Genomic DNA, 18489 nt, shown 5'->3' on the forward strand with positions numbered 1-18489 from the left:
ATGAATGTTGGCGGAAGTAGCGGAGATAATTCTCAAGAAAGAAGACAAAAATTATACAAGCTTCGTTAAGCTGACAAAGACTGGTAAGGACAGATTGTGTGGTAGGCCCTCCAAGGAAAAAAAAGAGAAGTGTGTAGCGCTCCACCGTTCCCTCGCGCTTTGCGTGATTCGACCACCCGCCCTCGATAGCTCAGTCGGCAAAGCACTTGGTGCAGAGCACATTCTGGAGGTGACGAGTTGAAAGCTGCCGGGCCCTGAAGTCATTTAACACGGTCCCCTACGCGCGTAGCGCTTTTCGGTGTCGGTTTTTTTATACAGCACGCCGTTGCAGCCGAACGTAACAAAACTTTATGAAAATCGGTTGGTAAAATAGATTTTGTGTTCAAAGTTGGTTCATAATAGCTTTATACTACCTTGGATTTGCCTAAACGCATTACCTCATGCATTGGCCTAGGGTTACTGACATTTTAAGAAACGCAGGCAATGATCACTATGATGCGTTCTTAGGAATTCTTATCGGGTAATTCCACAAGCTCTTTGGCAGTGCACTGCTAAGAAGATGCTCGGGAGTTGCTCCATCTTGCTTTTTTTAAAGCTGTAAGAAGCTAGTCATCTACGGCTTACGAAGTGCAGAAATGGTTTCTTATCATAGTGAAAAAAATGGACTCTAGGGACAACAATCGGCACAACACAACACCCTCTCAAAACTCAGCTGTAAAATGTAATTTCACGCGTCTCCTTTAAAGACCAGTTTTCGAAATCCTAGCCCCCACGATAACACTGGGAAATAATAATCTCAAACGCCATGGTCTTGTGAAGAGAGGTGCTGCGCATAAAACAATATTTGCTTTTTACAGCACTCTTGGCATCAGTGATGGTCTTGGAGCTGCGTGACTATGCATATCTGACGTTTTTTCACTACGATATGTATGAAGGCTTCTAAAAAAACTGAGCGTGACAAAAAGTGCAGCTCCCCTACTGTTTCATGGCGTCTTGCACAAACAAACATGGCGGCACCCATGGAACAGAGCAGACACTGGTCTGTACTATAGGCCACAACTCTTCAACAATGTTAACGCCAACAACCGTTAATTCCACACACGGTTAGGTGGACAAGGTCCAATCGGTCAAAAAAGAACCCTCTCTTTTAACGCCAACATCCGCGAGCTCACAGCACAGTCAGGTTGACAAGCTACAAAAGAACCCTCTTTCTTTACCCCGACGCACCCTACTGACCTTGATAACCTAACTAGAAAGAAAAGACCGCATCTCCGCGTCCAACGGAATTGAGGGAAAACGTATACAGCTTCCGGCGCTTGTCTTACGAGTCGTTAACTCTATCACAATTTTGACCGGATCTTCTTTTTTTTTTCTTACAAGTATTTTTTACATTTGTTTACTCTGGAATACAATTGGTTCATTCATCAAAGTGTTCCAACATTTCAGAATCTGTCGCTTTTAACGCCACCGCCCTTTTATGTTCCAGTACGTGGTCAGTCACACACGGACCAGTTTGAGGTTCGTGAATCCACACGCCCTAGGGATGTCGTTGACCACTGCTTTTTCACAATTCATCGCTGGTTCTTTGTGTTTTTTCTGACACCCCCGCTGACCACCCGAAAAAGGGGGTTAAATGACTCAGTTTAAAGTCATATAAAACATCTTCCAGGCCGTGCCTTCCCGCAAAAGCTTCCAAATTGTGTTAAAATGCATAAAAATACGGCAAACAGACCCAAGGCTCAGGCTTTTTGCGCTCCATAAAAAAGATTTCTTAAGTTTGACACAATAGCTTTTGCAACACTCACTATAACGCTCATACAGCAGCCCGAGTAAGTTAATCTCAACATTTGAAAATGAACCCCTTCCTGCAAATTGTGGATGCGGCTGTAGTACCGCCCGTCGAATCACAATTCGTCACACGTTAAGTGGTAGCAGGGCTATTCGTCATATACGAGTAAATCGTCATAGGGCAGTTCGTCACTATGACAATTCGTCAAACTATTCACAGCAATTTCTTATTTCTTTACCATTTCTCATGTTTATCAAGCATAGTTCTTCCAATCGAGTTCAATTACCAGCGACACCCTTCCTTGATTTAATACTTCTTGTCGACACAAGAAATTGTAACTTTCACTAATTTCTAATAGACACAGACTGAATATGTATTGTCCACCAGAATCTTGGCTCCTCTCTCAGTCACAAATGGCAAAAATGGATGACAAATTGCTAGTCAATTGAGGGGTACTACGTGAAACGTTTGGCCCGCACATGCGTAGTAGGTGTCTGTATCGTGCACGTGGACCAGCTGTATCATTTCCGTGTTGCACATACGCAGTCTGTGAGTGTGTACCGCATGCGCCGTCTGTGTCGCAAACACGCTGTCTGTTTGTGTCGCGCAAGTGGACAAGTTACGTTATTTCTGTGTCGCGCATATGCCATCTGTGTCGCGCATGCTCATTCTATGTAGCGCGCGTGGACGAGCTACATTCTGTCCGTGTCGCTCATGCGCAATTGCGGTGTCTCTGTCGCGCTCCTAAAAGTATTATATTTTATGCTTCCGGGGTGAATTAAAATGTTTATCAACTTAAAAGGAAAGACTAAACTTTGTAAACAAGACACTACACAAAAGCTGAATAACACAAGTGAGCCAACACTAGCATAGCTATAGTACGCGGGCAACAAGATCTTCAAACATCATATCCGGTATTGCGACGAGTTGTCCCAGTCACTAATCGCACTACGACAAATTTCTTTTTGTGTCGAATTTCCCTGCTAGGAGTTGCCCTACACGGTTCAACTAGGGTGCCCTCATGTGCGCTTCGCATAGAGCGATGCCAACTGCCTGTTTCCCTTTCCCCCGACGCCATTTTGTTCCTCATTGTTTCCCCGTGCGTTTCCCGTGCGCCGGAAAGTGGCCTTTGTGTCCATCGGTAATCCCATCCGAGGGGGAAAATGCTAATCCTCCCTCCGTGGGTTCCACAACGCTGCTCCAAACTTCTGAGATAAGGTGCTTGTTTCCGGGAGGGTTATAAGCCCCACGGATTATCTCCCAGAACCAAAATGTCTGCTGGTTTGTCGGCGAGTGGTATTACGAAGAGTGGCACCACCCTAGCAAAGCGCACATGAAGGCTCCCCAGGTTCAACACTCCCAGATAAATCTTAGTCAGTACCGGCGCCAGGGAGGACCCTACACAGACCCCTCGCTTCTGCTCGAAAACACACCCATTAACCTCAAAAGCCACGGCCTTAGGTAGAGCTCAAGATGGAAAGAAAAAAAAAACTGCCAGCGTCAATGCCTGAAGCGCTTTGAGACCGTACCAAACTAATATCCACAAACTGCCGCACTCTACGAAGAATTGATTTGCCTAGTGAGTAGGAGAAATCCCTAATGTCTAAGCAGGTCAACTTGCAGAATTTTGAATGGAACGAAATCTTAAGCCCAATTAGCTCTTCAGAACTTTTTATCGAACAGCAAGTTTCCAACCGGCAGTACAATAGGGCTCTTTTAGAAAAAGTCAGACACAACACGCTGCCAGGTCCCAATCTTCGTTGATCACGGTTCGTAAGAGAAGTTGGGGATCTGATTGATCACAATCCGTGGGAGAACTTCTGGTTTTGTGATTGATCAAGGTGAGTAGGAAAACGTCGAGTTTGTGACTGACCACAGTATGTAGGGGATGTTCGCGATTCACGCATCCTATCAGGTGGTTTTTATTTTTGCGCTTTTTTCGGATGATTTCGGAATTTCATTGCCTGCGGGGTGATAATTAGATGCTCAAGATTGGCCACGCCCCGCGTTTCTTAAAGTGTCAGTGACTGTAGGAGTGTGTCGACGAGCTCTGCACTCGTTGTACTCCGTTCCCCCCTAAGCTGACACTGCCGAGGAAGCTGCGTGCGCGGTGAAGAAGTCACATGTCAATCTTCTGCCACGCGATGACACTGCCGCCTAGAACCACGCGCAAAGAGCGGAGAGCAGGTGGTCGAGGATTAGGCGGTTGATTGTTCCGGCGAGCCCGTAGCTTTCACATCGCTAGCTTAGGTGAGGGAAGAGGTATAACAGAAATAGGTTGTTGCGACGGGGCTTACCATAAAGGAGTACGTGCTCCAGCTTTACGACTCTATGGATCTCTTGACTCATAAACTCGGGCCTTTTGAATTCTCAAGCTTCGTGCTGTAATTGGAACCGTATTAACCCCTGCTCATTCGTCCTTTATAAAAACGTCTGATATTTGTTACCCACCGTATCAAAAACTTCACTAGGACAGCACATTCTACTCTGCTCATTTGCAATAGGCAAGACATGAGCACCAAATTTTTCTCAAATGGTGGGGACACCCCGATTTCGAGATAGCGCTGGCGCATCGCGCGGTTCACGCTGTTGCGCTCTCGCGCTGCGCAAAGGTTACGCCGACTACCGAGATATCGTATGCGCCCGTCGTCCCGTCCCGACACCCGTCGTCTCAATTCAAAGGGGACAACGCGCGTCAAGTCCTCCCAAGCACGCAAAAGCATACGGCGCCAAGACCATCGAAGTTTCGCGCAATCTCTAGAAAATTATTTTACCATGTGTTGCAGGTTCAGCGAGGAGAACGAAGGCCGTATCCCGAAGTTGGCTTTCCAGCCTTTCGGAATGGGACCCCGAAACTGCGTGGGAACCAGGCTTGCTTATGTCGAGCTCGCCTACACTGTGGCCAGGATGACGCAGCACTTCCATTGGGAACTCGGCGAATCACAGAAGGCAAGTAAATTCAGGCACCTACTACGGCGAGCAAGTGTTCTAAAAGGCGTATGTGCCGTATCCGGAGACACAAAGGGGCGCATGCCAATCAGAGGGCCACGTGAGAACGCGTAGATTGCGTGTGTGTAGGCGTTGCAGAAGGAAATTAGGGGGAAAGTGAGGGCCATTAGTATACGCGCATAGGGCGCATTTGTCAATGACTCTCGGGGGGTATGGGGTGGGGAAGAAAAGCGGGGAGGGAACGCGTAGAGAACACGCAGTGACGAGGCAGCAAAAGCTCGCGCCGTCATTGGTTGAGGTCGGGAGCAACAAACGCACGAGGTGCGCAAGAAGCAAACGAACTAGAACGTCATAAAAGTTCTAGGACCGCGCCTAGTGAACTTCGGGGCCAACTCTTTCATAATGACTTGAACCCGAAACTGGAACAGAAGGAAGAAACAATTTTTACAGTGGTAGAAAGAAGAGGATAAAAAAAAAACCGACACACTGTGCTGGGCCATCATGCAGCTCAGTTTTTGCGTTGTGTATCAAGCGATATGATATATTTGTAGTAAAAATTACTTGGTTTGCTTGTTCCTTTGTTAGTAGAGACTCTGGTGGAGATAGGAGTGGGCAGTGCTGGGTCAACCTCGCAGCCTTTTTTGTGCATCACGGTTAGAAAGCGTGGTGTTCTTACCAGGAGGTGTGGCCTGATTGAGTTAGATGCAGAGCACTCCAGAAGATGTGTGTTTAATCTAAAGTTGGTTGTGCTTTCTAAGTTTCGTTGTTTGTTTTTTTTATGATGGTGGGCGTGGATTCAAGAAAGCTGGTTTATCATCGAGGCAATTGTGTTAACAAGCAGCATTTTAGCGACTGTTTGAATTTCGTCAGTACCTCCCGCTTGGTCGCCTAACGACTGCTGACGCACCACCGACAGTAGTGCTGGGATAAATCAAATAAAAGTGCTTATCTCCATATATCCATCAAACTTATTAAAAAATGACGCCCGAAAACTGATCGCTCAATCTGCCGATCCAGTAGCCACACTTGATTCTACCTTTGGTCGCGGAACGCCTCTATATTCAGATAATTCAGCATCAGTTCAGCGACAGCTGGTCAATCTGGGAGTGACGACAAAATCTGAACAGCCGCTGAGGACTGGATAATGGTTGGGCTTTCTTCTGATAGATAGCGCGGGAGGCCGTGTAAGCCACGCGCTCGCCTAAGCTTTTTTTTTTATCATTTGCGAATGCACAGCGAAACAAAAACAGAACACGCTCTAAATCAAAATCTCAAAGAGAACACGGTCGCACTCCTGGATTTGGTTTCCCACCTACTGGAGGCCAGCGAGAGCCACTGATTGTCCACGGGTGCTGCCTGAGTGTTCTGCCGGGACTCGTGTCCGATCAACGCGAGTTTCAGACTAATGGCGATGCAGCGCTCGAGTACAATCTCTATCCCAGGCTGCCATCCAGTAGGTGACTTACATAATGGACCTTTTGTAGAAACATCGGTTCGAGAGTAAATGTGTCTAGTACCCTCTCTTTCTTTTTTGTGACCGAGCAGAGAGGGAAGACGGTTTCTTTTGGTGAATTCTGGTGGTCGCCTTTCTGCTCTGACCTCGATACAGCAGAGCGCCCCCTCCTCGCCGACAGAGCTACTCGGGAACCTTTTCAACCGATCACAACTGCTGGGTTAAGGCAGGTTCAGAGCGCTTTGACATTCTCAAACAAGTCACAGAATTAAAATTTCTTGAGATTAGTAATGCATTAAAAACAACACGATCTTACAGCGTACGGTGGACGATTGAGCAAAATTTACGCTCGCAACGTGATGAAATAAGGGTTGTGACGTAAATTGTTTTACGCATCGGCATGTAAAAAACAGAAAACAGCAGTAAAAGAAAAGAGACAAAAACCAATGCCTGTAAAAAGTTGTCAACTCATCGCGTTTTCGACAGTGAACGCGCTGCGATAGCGGTCATGCGTACGACAGAGCGGGCAAATATAAAACGGTTAATAAACCACATTTTTTAAGGCGAAATATCGTGCAAGCAGGATATAGCACACATCACCATGTGACATAATTCACAATGCATTATCTTCGGCTCTACCTTTATTTTACAGCACAAACCTGTGAACGCACTTTTTCAGACCCTGAAAATTTCTTGATCGACCACAAAACACAGCAGCGAGCTCTACGGGCTGCTTCTTTGTCGGTTAGGCTTAACTGATTCACCGCCGTGAGATAAACGATCTCTTGAAAACACTGGGAATGGGAATACTTCACACGTCGACTTTTCCTGTTACGGGCGCAAACGAATGTCGTCCCGTCCGTTGTAATCCTCGCACCACCGAATTCACAAGCACTTTGTAGAACCACATATTAATCGCCGTCATGCTGTACCCCGCACACCATCGCAGGCCACTGCCGGCCATCGTCAACAAAACCACGTGATCCCCGTCCAAGTACCACGTGACGCCGACGCCGCTCCGTACTCCGACGGAAACAGGCGGAGTGCCAGGGAGCGTTCTGATGGCGCGTTCGCACTGGAAGCGGATCCGCGTTCGCGAAGCGGATCCGCGCGTTCTTAACCGCAAAGCGGCCAGGATTGAGCGGTTGGAGCGCGTTTTTGCCAACCGCTTCGGGACCGATTTCTCCCAACCGCTTTCACGAACCGCAAAGCGGCAACCTAGGGAGCCTTCATGTGCGCTTTGCTAGGGTGATGCCATCCTTTGTAATACCGCTCGCCGACAAACCAGCAGCCATTTTGTTCCTTGGCGATAATTCGTGGGGCTTATAACCCTCCCGGAAACAAGCACCTTATCTCAGAAGTTCGGAGCAGCGTTGTGGAACCCACGGAGGGAGGATTAGCATTTTCCCCCTTGGATGGGATTACCGATGGACACAAAGGCCACTTTCCGGCGCACGGGGAAACAATGAGAGGAACAAAATGGCGGTGGACGAGGGTGTGCGAAAGGGAAACAGGCAGTTGGCATCACCCTATGCGAAGCGCGCATGAAGGCACCCTACGGCAACCAATCACAACGGGACGCTGACGTGACGTAAGTGACTTTCGAAACAAGATGGCACCTGTCGGTGGTGAGGCGTACAAGGTGGTGTAGTCCTAGCGCTGTAGTCTTAGCTTTCGACAAATCAACGGAGAAACTTGATGTTCACGTCCGTCACTTGAATCCGCCGTGAAAAGAATTGACTCGTAATTTTAACGGGCTTCGCACCGGTGATTTGGTTCCGGTAAGAGTTTGTTTATTATTCCGCGTGCACAGCCCAAGCTCGCTGCCTTGTTAATCTCTGCCTGTAGAACGTCGGAACCCGCCCCTGATCGACCGAAATGTCAGCCTTTCTACCCACTAAGATAGTCGCGTGAACTATTGAAAGCTTTCGACACCGTGCATGACTACCACGAAGGCCGATAGAGACGTCGTGAGCTACCGCGGAGGGGGTACCTGCGCTAGCTCGACCTGTAACGTTTACTACTAATAAAATAAATAAAGGGAACCTACTCAAGAAATAAAGTGTACGTACCAGACAATGCAGATGTAATCCATACGGCGTTTATTTGAGCTTAATGTCAAACAAACAGTAGACTCGATCGACGACGAGTGACGAGAGGAGAGTCCGCCACCAACGAAGCCACGACCGGCGGCTATAGTCAGTTACAGGTTAAGAACGTAGCGGCAAATGCCCCTCAAGGGGAATCAGATATCCCTCCGCCACCTTTGCATCCAATAGCGTCCCACCGTTTCGGTGACGTCGCGGACAACGCGCGAGGAGGGTCTTGCCTTTCTGTACATATTTGTTTTATCTTTCGACTTTGACTTAGCATTGTGGAAGCCACGATAGGGAGATTAGAGTTCTCCCCCACCGACGGAAACAAATACGACTTTGGGGGATTAGCTTCCCCCTATGGATACAAAGGCTGCTTTCAGGGGCTCGGTTCCCTCTCCGATGAATACAAAGGTCGCTTTCTTAAAAAATGGGATCGAAGACAAGTGGAAATCCATTGAAGCGGAACAAGGAGCGTTTCCAGTGAACTCTTCTTTCGACTGCGGAGAGATTTGAAACGGTCGCATCACACTTCTGGGAGGAGCTTCTCCTACCTTCTTGATGTCCCCGCACCTAGGGAGCCTTCATGTGCGCAAAGCGCACATGAAGGCTCCCTACCCGCACCACGGTCCACCCCACCGCTCACAACTTTGAAAATGATAAGAGCGAACAACAACGAGGGGGGAAAACTGGCCCTCTATCCCGAAAACAAGGTCAGCTATTCATGCGGGAAAGGCCGACTTCGAAGAAAAGGTCGGGGGCATCCTGTTCTGAGTCAGCAAGGCACGCCTAGTTGGGCTTTGTTTGTGGGCGAAGTCGAGGAAATCGTAGGCGAGTTTGGCAGGACCATGCTTCTTTTTTTGCTGCCTAAACTCGTGAGTCGTGAAGTGGAAGCTCCTCCCACCTAGGGTGCCTTCATGTGCGCTTCGCATAGGGTGATGCCAACTGCCTGTTTCCCTTTCCCACACCCTCGTCCACCGCCATTTTGTTCCTCTCATTGTTTCCCCGTGCGCCGGAAAGTGGCCTTTGTGTCCATCAGTAATCCCATCCGAGGGGGAAAATGCTAATGCTCCCTCCGTGGGTTCCACAACGCTGCTCCAAACTTCTGAGATAAGGTGCTTGTTTCCGGGAGGGTTATAAGCCCCACGGATTATCGCTAAGGAACAAAATGGCTGCTGGTTTGTCGGCGAGCGGTATTACAAAGGATGGCATCACCCTAGCAAAGCGCACATGAAGGCTCCCTACTCCCACCTATTTCCACTTGAGCAGGAAGGCTGGAGAGGAGGCTACCTCCTCTCCAGCGTTCGCTCTGTAGGGTGGAAAGAGGTTCGAGAAGCTTCCAGTTCGTCCTTGACCTGTTACGGACTATTGGGCCCTTATCATTCATTCATTCATTTATTGATACTGTCAGCCCATTGGGCTATTACAGGAGTGGGTATAAAAAAATAAAAGATGAAAGTAACCACTATACAAAGAGTAATTAAACAAGACAATAGATTGCTCAAGACCGCTTCATACGCTTAAACGCGCACAAGAAAACGTTACAAAACTGAAAGCAGCACAGGTATTAACATTTCACAAAAAAGCAGAAACTTGGTCCGTATTTATACGATTACGGCTTTTCACGACTGTCACATTCGACAATATTATGTATACTTTCTAAAAAGGCATTAAGGGATGTTGACGAGACAGCAGAATCGGGCAGCATATTCCACTCTTTGATGGTTCTAGGGAAAAAACTGAATTTAAAACAATCATTTCGTACAGTTGATTACGAATGAATATGCTATGGCGATGCCTTGAGAATTCGTTAGTGCTGATTTCGAAGTAATCCGATTTGTTGATCTTTATAAAGTTGTGTATAATTTGAAAAAAAAAATTTCAATCTTTCGTACTTGGTCCTCGATTCCAAAGATGGGAGATTTGCGAGTTCACATAGTTTTGTAGGAGAAAATGCTTCGCCGAATTTGTTAAAGATGAACCTGGAAGCAAGTCGCTGAATTTTTTCCAATTTATGGCAATTTGTTACAGTATGTGGATCCCACACAATTTTCGCGTACTCAATAACCGGTCTTACCAGAGCTGTATAAGTCAGGCATCTTTATTCCGGAGTTGCACTAGTAAGGTTTCGCCTGAGGCACCATAGTGCTTTGTTGGCCTTAAGAAAGACTTTATCAATGTGGGTATTCCAACGTAGGTCTGGTGTAAATACTAAACCTAGGTACTAATGCTCTTTTACTCTTTTAAGTCCGACGCCGTCAATGTGATAGTTGTATGTTAAAATATTTTTTTTCTAGATACTGACATGAAGACCGATTTTTCAAGATTTAACACCATCTGCCAATGATCACACCATTGTTGAATTTTTTGTAGATTACGATTTAGTTCATCCTGGTCATCTGGAGTTTCTATTTTATGGTATATCACACAGTCATCTGCAAATAGTCTGATTGGAACGGTTATGTCTTTATGCAGATCATTTATGAATATTAAAAACAAAAGGGGACCCAAAACACTCCCCTGGGGAACCCCTGAAGATACAGGTGAAAGGCTAGACTTATGCCCCTTAACTTCTACAAACTGTTCTCTAGAAGAAAGATACGATGAAAACCACTGTGTGACGGCTGAATTTTTAAAAATGACGTCAATTTTCAGTAATAGCTTAGGGTGCGACACTTTATCAAACGCTTTCGCGAAGTCCAAAAACACTACGTCAGTTTGACCGCGACAATTAATCGTGTAAGAAAGGTCATGTACAGTTTCGATAAGTTGGGTTGTGGTGGAAAGTCCCTTCCGAAAGCCATGCTGGGATCGGAACAATAATTCATAATCTTCGAGATAATCCCTTAAATGTTTAGATACGATATGTTCAAGCAGCTTCGAACATGTACTAAGAAGCGAAATGGGCCGATAGGTGCTTACGTCAGACACACTGCCACCTTTGTGGACAGGAACCACTTTCGCGCGCTTCCAAGCACTAGGAAAAAAACAATTATTGATGGATGACTGGAAAATCATGGATAGATATTTGGAGACCCAAACTGCGTATCTTTTCAAAAACTCATTTGGAATTCCGTCGGGCCCGGGGCTCTTTTTTGTATTGATATTAAGTAAAAGGTTCAAGACTCCTTCCTCGTTTATTTCTATATCTTTAATACGAGGGCTTTCTGAAAAGTCAACAAATCTAGGCAAGTTTCCATCGTCATCAATAAACACAGACGAAAAGAAAGCGTTAAATTGTTCCGTGCGCTCTTGATCATTGGTTTCATCGCTAGTACGACGCGATTTGACCGAGGGATTAACGTACCGCCAAAACTTGTGTGGTGCCTCCCTGAGAAATTTTTTAAGTGTTACATTGTAAAATTTCTCTTTAGATTTCTTTACTAGCCGTTTTAATTCCTGACTCATGCGGTGAATGCATGATTTATCTTTGATATTCGAACCATGTGAACGCGCTCGCTTTCGTTTGAGTTTTCTTTTTGCATGTATTATTTCCCTATTAATTCAGGGGTTTTGGTTCCTAATTTTTTTATTATACTTTGGAACAAACCGCTCAAGGCATTGCTTAGTCATGTTCGTAAAGAAGTTCCATAGCGTGTCAGTAGTGGCATTGGATTGGAAAAGAAACGTGAAGTCAACCAATGACTCTTCAAGATAATCGAGAACGCTGACATCATCGGCAGCCCCGAAATTTAGAAACGTCTTTTGCGAGCTTTTATGCGTGATATTCGGGGTCATTTCAAAAGACGCAAGTACCATTTTATGATCCGAAGGGCCCTCAATAGTTTCACAGCCGGAAAGAAACGATTTCAAGCGTGCCGATATAAAAACTAGGTCCAAAATTGATGATCTTGTTGAAGTCACTCTTGTGTGATCAGTTACAACCTGGGTTAGATTGTAGCAAAATGCAAGCTCTATTAATTGGTCACAGCTAGCTACTTCCGTCGACCCAGGAGAAAGTGATAACCAATCTACCCCGGGTAAGTTAAAATCCCCCAAAAGTAATATGTTGTCCTCGTGACGTAGATTCAAGTTCATATAAGTTTGAAGCTTTATCATCACATCAGCCGGCGAATTCGGAGGCCTATACATTCCACCAATAAAGACAGTACTATTATTGAGCTTAGTTTTAATCCACAATGCTTCAACGTCACGTACTTCATCAAGAGCAGAAAACTGAATATTATTTTGAATCATGATAGCAACTCCACCACCTCTTCCTTCTCTATCCTTTCTTACTATTGTGTAGTTCGGGGGAGTTACTTCAGAGTCGAGGACATCTTTATGCAACCACGTTTCTGTAATTACGACGATATCAGGTTCATGTTCCAGGATTATGCTTTCAATTACATCGACTTTATTCAAAATACTTCTGGCATTCATGTTCATGATCTTGAAGCACACAGGCTCTTTGAATTTTAGTCACTTATTTTCATCTCCTGGGTGGTTTCTATGCGAGTCTCAAGGGGACCCTCATGGCACTTAAACCTCTCATTAGTAGCTTCGTTCCAGGCATAAAGGGCATTGTCCACTCTTAGCTTATCGAATACTAATTTCACTTTAGTACCCCTTCCTCTCTCTTCTGCCGTAGAATTCCACAGGTTTTTGCGGATCTCAACAACCCTTTTAGAGAAATCTTCACTGATGCTGATTGGGGTACCTTTGAGCTTGAAGCAGTTTTTCAAAATAGCCAGTTTATCTCGGAAGTCTGAAACCTTGAGCATAATCGGACGGTCTCTACCTGAAACCTTTTTTCCAAGCCTATGTATACGCTCAATAGAGTTTAGTTTATTATTTGGAATCTTATCAAAAACGTCATCATTCACCCTTTTTAGTAAAATTTCTTCGGTTTCTTTGCTGACTTCTTTAATACCTCTAACAATAAGATTGTTTCGTCTGGAACGATTTTCTAACTCATCAATTTGCCTGGCGAGTGTTTCAATTTCGGCTTCGCAACCGCCGACGGAGTGTTCGAGCTTTTCAAGTCTAGTCTCAGTTTCATCAACCCTTTGTAGCTTTTTTTCTATTGTCAGTAGTCTGTTCTGCATTTGGAGCATCGTTGCTTCGGACGATGCCTGTTTTGTTTGTATCTCTGAACTCTTAGACAGGATTTCTTTCTGAGTTTGAATCATTTCATTGAACATTTCTTGCGTAATCGGTCCGGGGTTTTCCTCAACATCTCCGGATAGCTTTAGTAAAAGCACTGCTATTGAGAAAAACTCACGTAAACAATCAAGGACTACATGTGGACACGGCAACACTAACAAGCAAAGGTGATCACTATGAAAACCAAACTTTCGAGCACCAACCTGCACAAAAAGTGGCACGCTTGGTGACATTGTCACGGCGGTGTTGCCGTGTCCACTGAGGCCTGAAGACGCTGGTATTGCTTTTATATGCACGCTGATTCCTCAAGAAGCGATGACGTCACCATGCCCATCGGAGATGCGCTGAAGACGCTGGCCACGTGCAGCCCTTGCGATGCGTCGATGACAAGGCGATGAACGGAGTTTCCATCCGCAGATAAAGTCGGTGTTGCGTCCAAGGCTGTGGATAAGCATCCAACGATGATCTGCACAAAAAGTGGCACGCTTGGTGACATTGTCACGGCGGTGTTGCCGTGTCCACTGAGGCCTGAAGACGCTGGTATGGCTTTTATATGCACCGGTGGCGCTGATTCCTCAAGAAGCGATGACGTCACCATGCCCATCGGACATGCGCTGAAGACGCTGGCCACGTGCAGCCCTTGCGATGCGTCGATGACAAGGCGATGAACGGAGTTTCCATCCGCAGATAAAGTCGGTGTTGCGTCCAAGGCTGTGGATAAGCATCCAACGATGATCTGCACAAAAAGTGGCACGCTTGGTGACATTGTCACGGCGATGTTGCCGTGTCCACTGAGGCCTGAAGACGCTGGTATGGCTTTTATATGCACCGGTGGCGCTGATTCCTCAAGAAGCGATGACGTCACCATGCCCATCGGAGATGCGCTGAAGACGCTGGCCACGTGCAGCCCTTGCGATGCGTCGATGACAAGGCGATGAACGGAGTTTCCATCCGCAGATAAAGTCGGTGTTGCGTCCAAGGCTGCGGATAAGCATCCAACGATGATCTGCACAAAAAGTGGCACGCTTGGTGACATTGTCACGGCGGTGTTGCCGTGTCCACTGAGGCCTGAAGACGCTGGTATTGCTTTTATATGCACCGGTGGCGCTGATTCCTCCTTATCTGGATGTTGAGTCTATGCAAGGACAACAAGCTTGTGAAACGTGGTCATTGTATTTTCGCGGGTTGCGTTTTGGACCCCTTATCGAGCGAAGCCGACGTTGTCTCTAGCAGCGAAAACCGGCACCTTCATTTCGTCTGTAGCCGCGAAAAACGACACCTAAGTTCCCATTGGCTGAGCGAAACGACACCTGAAGTCCCATTGGCCAAAAGCACGGTAACAAGGATGCTTCGTCACGGAAGCCGGCCGGGCGCTCAACATGAAAGCGGACTCTCATCAGAAATAAAACATAAAGAACAGCACAGCAACGCGGATGCATCGTCACGGAAGCCGTCAAGCACTCAAGGCAAGACACGCCTGCCCAGCAGAGTTGCGTGATGTCACCGCCGGAACGCCATATGTGATAGGAACACGTGCCGCGTTGCTTGTAGGAATGTGCTGCGTGTAAGAATGTTTTCGCATTCCTACACTTAAGCAGCCTGTAAGTGTCTTTCTGTAATTTGTTCACTGGGGGAGCTCAAACCAGTCAAATTTGGACCTCATTCAGCGTGCAAATGGGAGAGTCAATGATCCGGGTAGGAGTAAGATTTACGACCGTTTCTGTTCCTGTTAAGTTTACTATCTCTAATTATACCAATGCGACGTCTGAGTGGGATACTTTATGGCGATTACAGGGCCATATCCAATCCGAACTGTTTTTAACGGTAGATTGCGCAATGTGGTAGTTCGATTTTTCCCCGCTTTATACACCAACACGTTGATTGTGGCCACTGCGCATGCTCAGTGCCAACAGCAGTGCCACCGCAATGGAGTGACGTCAGAAAGATGTGCTGGTGTATAGTCGTGGCAACTTAGCAAAGTGGGGGTCGTGGAAAGTCTCCAGAGCCTTGTCATCCGTGCGCAGTTAAAGTGATGCTGAACCGAAATCTGGATTCAACAAAACACGGCGGCAAAAGCACGCAACGGGGTGCTACAAACACCAAAACATCATTCTGCAGCGATATCTCGAACAGATGACCGTATTTTTAAAAAAAAAAGGAGGCGCATTTGACAGATTTCTTTTCGCCTTGTTTCTTCGAGAAGGAGAGGGAACGGCCTCGCGTCTTCTACTCCTTACTGCTTTGAGGGGGCGAAGCGAGGAGGGGAGGAAACGAGATATCTTGACGTCACGCGCCTCGTCAGCCTCGTTCAATCTCGACCTCTTTTTCCAAAAGTACGGTCGACCACTCGAAATATCGTCTTACAAGTAGTGTTGTAGGGATTGTAACGTCCCGAAAACATCTCCTGCATTGTTCTTTTAAAATCCAAATCCAAATAGCTGACAAGAACGCCTGACAATGAATCACGCCGCGAGAGGCGTGAAGGCAATGCGGAGAGGAAATCGTCTGCTTCTTGCATAAAAGCTGTAGTGACGTCAGAACTACTCTGAGCTCTGATTGGCTTTGATTGAAAAGATAATGGGTAGGCCTCAATGCTAGATGCCAGGTCTAACCACTATTTGTTTTTTGTTGTTGTTGTTGTTGTTTTTTTTTTCAATCAGCCAATGCGAGTTCGGCGTTCTGACATCATTGCAACCCCTGCGCAAGAAGCAGACGAACTTGCGCTCCGCATAAGCTACACGTTAGTGTTTCTTTAAGGGGCACTCAAGTGGATTCTAAGATCATCTATTTATAATGATGACTCAATCTACGGTTCATTAAGCACCCTAAAAGCCCGAAATTACACTTATGGGCGGGCAATTTACTTCTCACAAGTCTATTCAGAGATTCGTGACACGACACCTCTGTCTGCACCTTGGAGCACACACCAGGGGGCGCCGTCGGACGGCGATCTCGAACGATAATTGCCGTGTTACGTCTCCCACAACAAAAGATTTTACGTGTTTGTTGAAATATAATGCGCAACGCGCCTAAAAAGAGCAATAATAGTAACGTTCCCAATCTCCTCTTCATGAACTATTTTCATTGGTCAAATTTTATGAAGGTTGCAGGAACCCGAGAAATGGCACCTACGTGAGAATTAAGTGCCCGTTGAGTTCAATTTCTGTGAGTTTAAGAAGACGTCTTCCCTCTAGAACTGGTCATTTTGCTTGACTAGAGCCCAACAAACAATTTGCCACCAAAAACAAACTTCTACAGAAGGCACCAGGGCCCCGCGATCAATGACTGTAGTTAAAAAGTCCATGATTGAAATGTCTAAGAAACTGAATCTTATATTTGAACGAGTTCATGCCATCATCATGTTTCATCGAATGTGAACTGTTTTGTTGTAACTTAAGGAAAGTATAATTTCAGAAAGAAATGCCCTTTAGACATTATGGCATGGTACTGTCCAAAGACCAACAATGTGACACCAAAAGCAAGCTTCTACATAAAGCACTCGACTGTAGTTGAACGGTGCATGATCGAAATGTCTGAGACCTTCGATCTAATATTTGAACGAGTTAGGCCATCATCATGTTTTATCAATTGTGAACTGTTTTGTTGCAAATTGTTGCATGTATAATTTCAGAGAGAAATGCCCATTGGACAGTACGGCATGGTATCGACGCCGGGAAGAGGACCTTGGATTGTCTTCCACAGACTATGAACACTGCAACTCGCCAACGACCATCCCTTTTCTCCGTTGCGTCCATACGCCGAAATTAGCTCAGTGGCAGAAGCTACAAGTCATGTGACTGTGTTACATATGTTACCACGCGGCATCGGCGGTACTAACAGAACCGAGCCCCAGATTCGAACCTTATGGGAAAAGACCCGCAAGAGACTGCAGTCAGCGAGGACCATTACGGACGAGCTCCTTTATTATCCTTTTGTTTCATTTGTGACAATAAAATTTTTTCTCCGACCTTGTGGAATTTTCAACAAAAAACTAAGTCCCTGCCACAAGTAAAGGCACCGGTACTATACTGAGCAGACACTTTAGTGATATTTGGGCGATTATAGCCCTAAAGATAGAAACCACAAAAATATATAGAAAAGTAATTGTTTTGAGTGAATGTTTATAGACAGCCGGAAGTTAAATAGCCGCATTCGGCGTCTGGTGTCTCGGTTGTAGGCGAGACATTTAGTGAGTGCTGTACCACTGTTAGCCTATTCCCGTTTGCTGATCAATGCGGGTATCTCTCCCGGCACAAAATCCCTCCAGAAGAGGGATTTAGAAATCATGTGACCGGCTCTGTGGTGAGAAAGTACTTAGCGTTCCAGCCGGTTCCTCACCAGACTTGTTTTCAAAAATATACGGAAGAGTCAGACGAAGACGACGGACAGGACAAACATCTTTCGACTTTCAACACGTTGAGGTCTTTATTGCCAGGCTACACTGTAGCCAGGCCGACAAGCAACGAGCTGCCAAAGATTTGGGGAAAGGGTTAGTGTACATAACTTCGTGTTCGCACGACTCAACGTCCCTTTGTTTACGAGTCACATATATTTTACCTAAAACAAAATCGTTAAGTACAACACTAGAGAGTTGAGGTTGTTGGTACATTTCTGTAAATAGATCAGCTTGAAATTTAGAAGGATACCGTCTTTTCCTGTCCTTTCTTCGTGTTTAAACAAAATGCTAAAGTTCAATCTGATCTATTTACACGGTATAAAATGTTGTGGCGAAGTGTAGTAGGTCACATAAAATACCCATGATTGGTGCAACTTTGTGCTGCAGTATTAAAAGTTAAATCGATTGTGTCCTTGAACTAAGGAATTAATTACAGTTCATAAAATCATGAAATGGGCACCTTGTAACCATATATATCATGAAATAGGGTTTACGAAATACGTGCTGTATATATATATATATACAGGGTGAAACAAGGAGACGGCAGGCTCTTTAAGTCGACCGGAAAATTCGGTTTCTTAACCTATCGCGCTACGACTTTGTGCAGAGTTGCCCGCAAATGGTGCATACATTTTTTTTTTTTTTGTAAAATTTGCGAAGAGCGAACTTACCTGAGGAAAAAGTAAAGAAACAAAAAGGCTTA

The 18489-nt window shown here is 45.8% G+C and overlaps 1 protein-coding gene across 1 annotated transcript in view; it reads left to right on the top strand.

The window, feature by feature from the left end:
* The window catches only part of LOC8025829 (cytochrome P450 3A14-like), a 49391-nt gene extending 32033 nt beyond the window's left edge, over positions 1-17358 (top strand). The window contains exons 13-14 of the mRNA XM_040207943.3: positions 4576-4738; positions 17022-17358. Of these exons, the coding sequence (XP_040063877.1) occupies positions 4576-4738; positions 17022-17099 (241 nt within the window). The 3' untranslated portion in view covers positions 17100-17358. The remainder of the gene's footprint in view (positions 1-4575; positions 4739-17021) is intronic.
* Positions 17359-18489: the final 1131 nt, after the last annotated feature.

Source organism: Ixodes scapularis, unplaced genomic scaffold (genome assembly GCF_016920785.2).
Source record: "Ixodes scapularis isolate PalLabHiFi unplaced genomic scaffold, ASM1692078v2 PGA_scaffold6__148_contigs__length_123643588, whole genome shotgun sequence".
Classification (NCBI taxonomy): Eukaryota; Metazoa; Arthropoda; class Arachnida; order Ixodida; family Ixodidae; genus Ixodes; species Ixodes scapularis.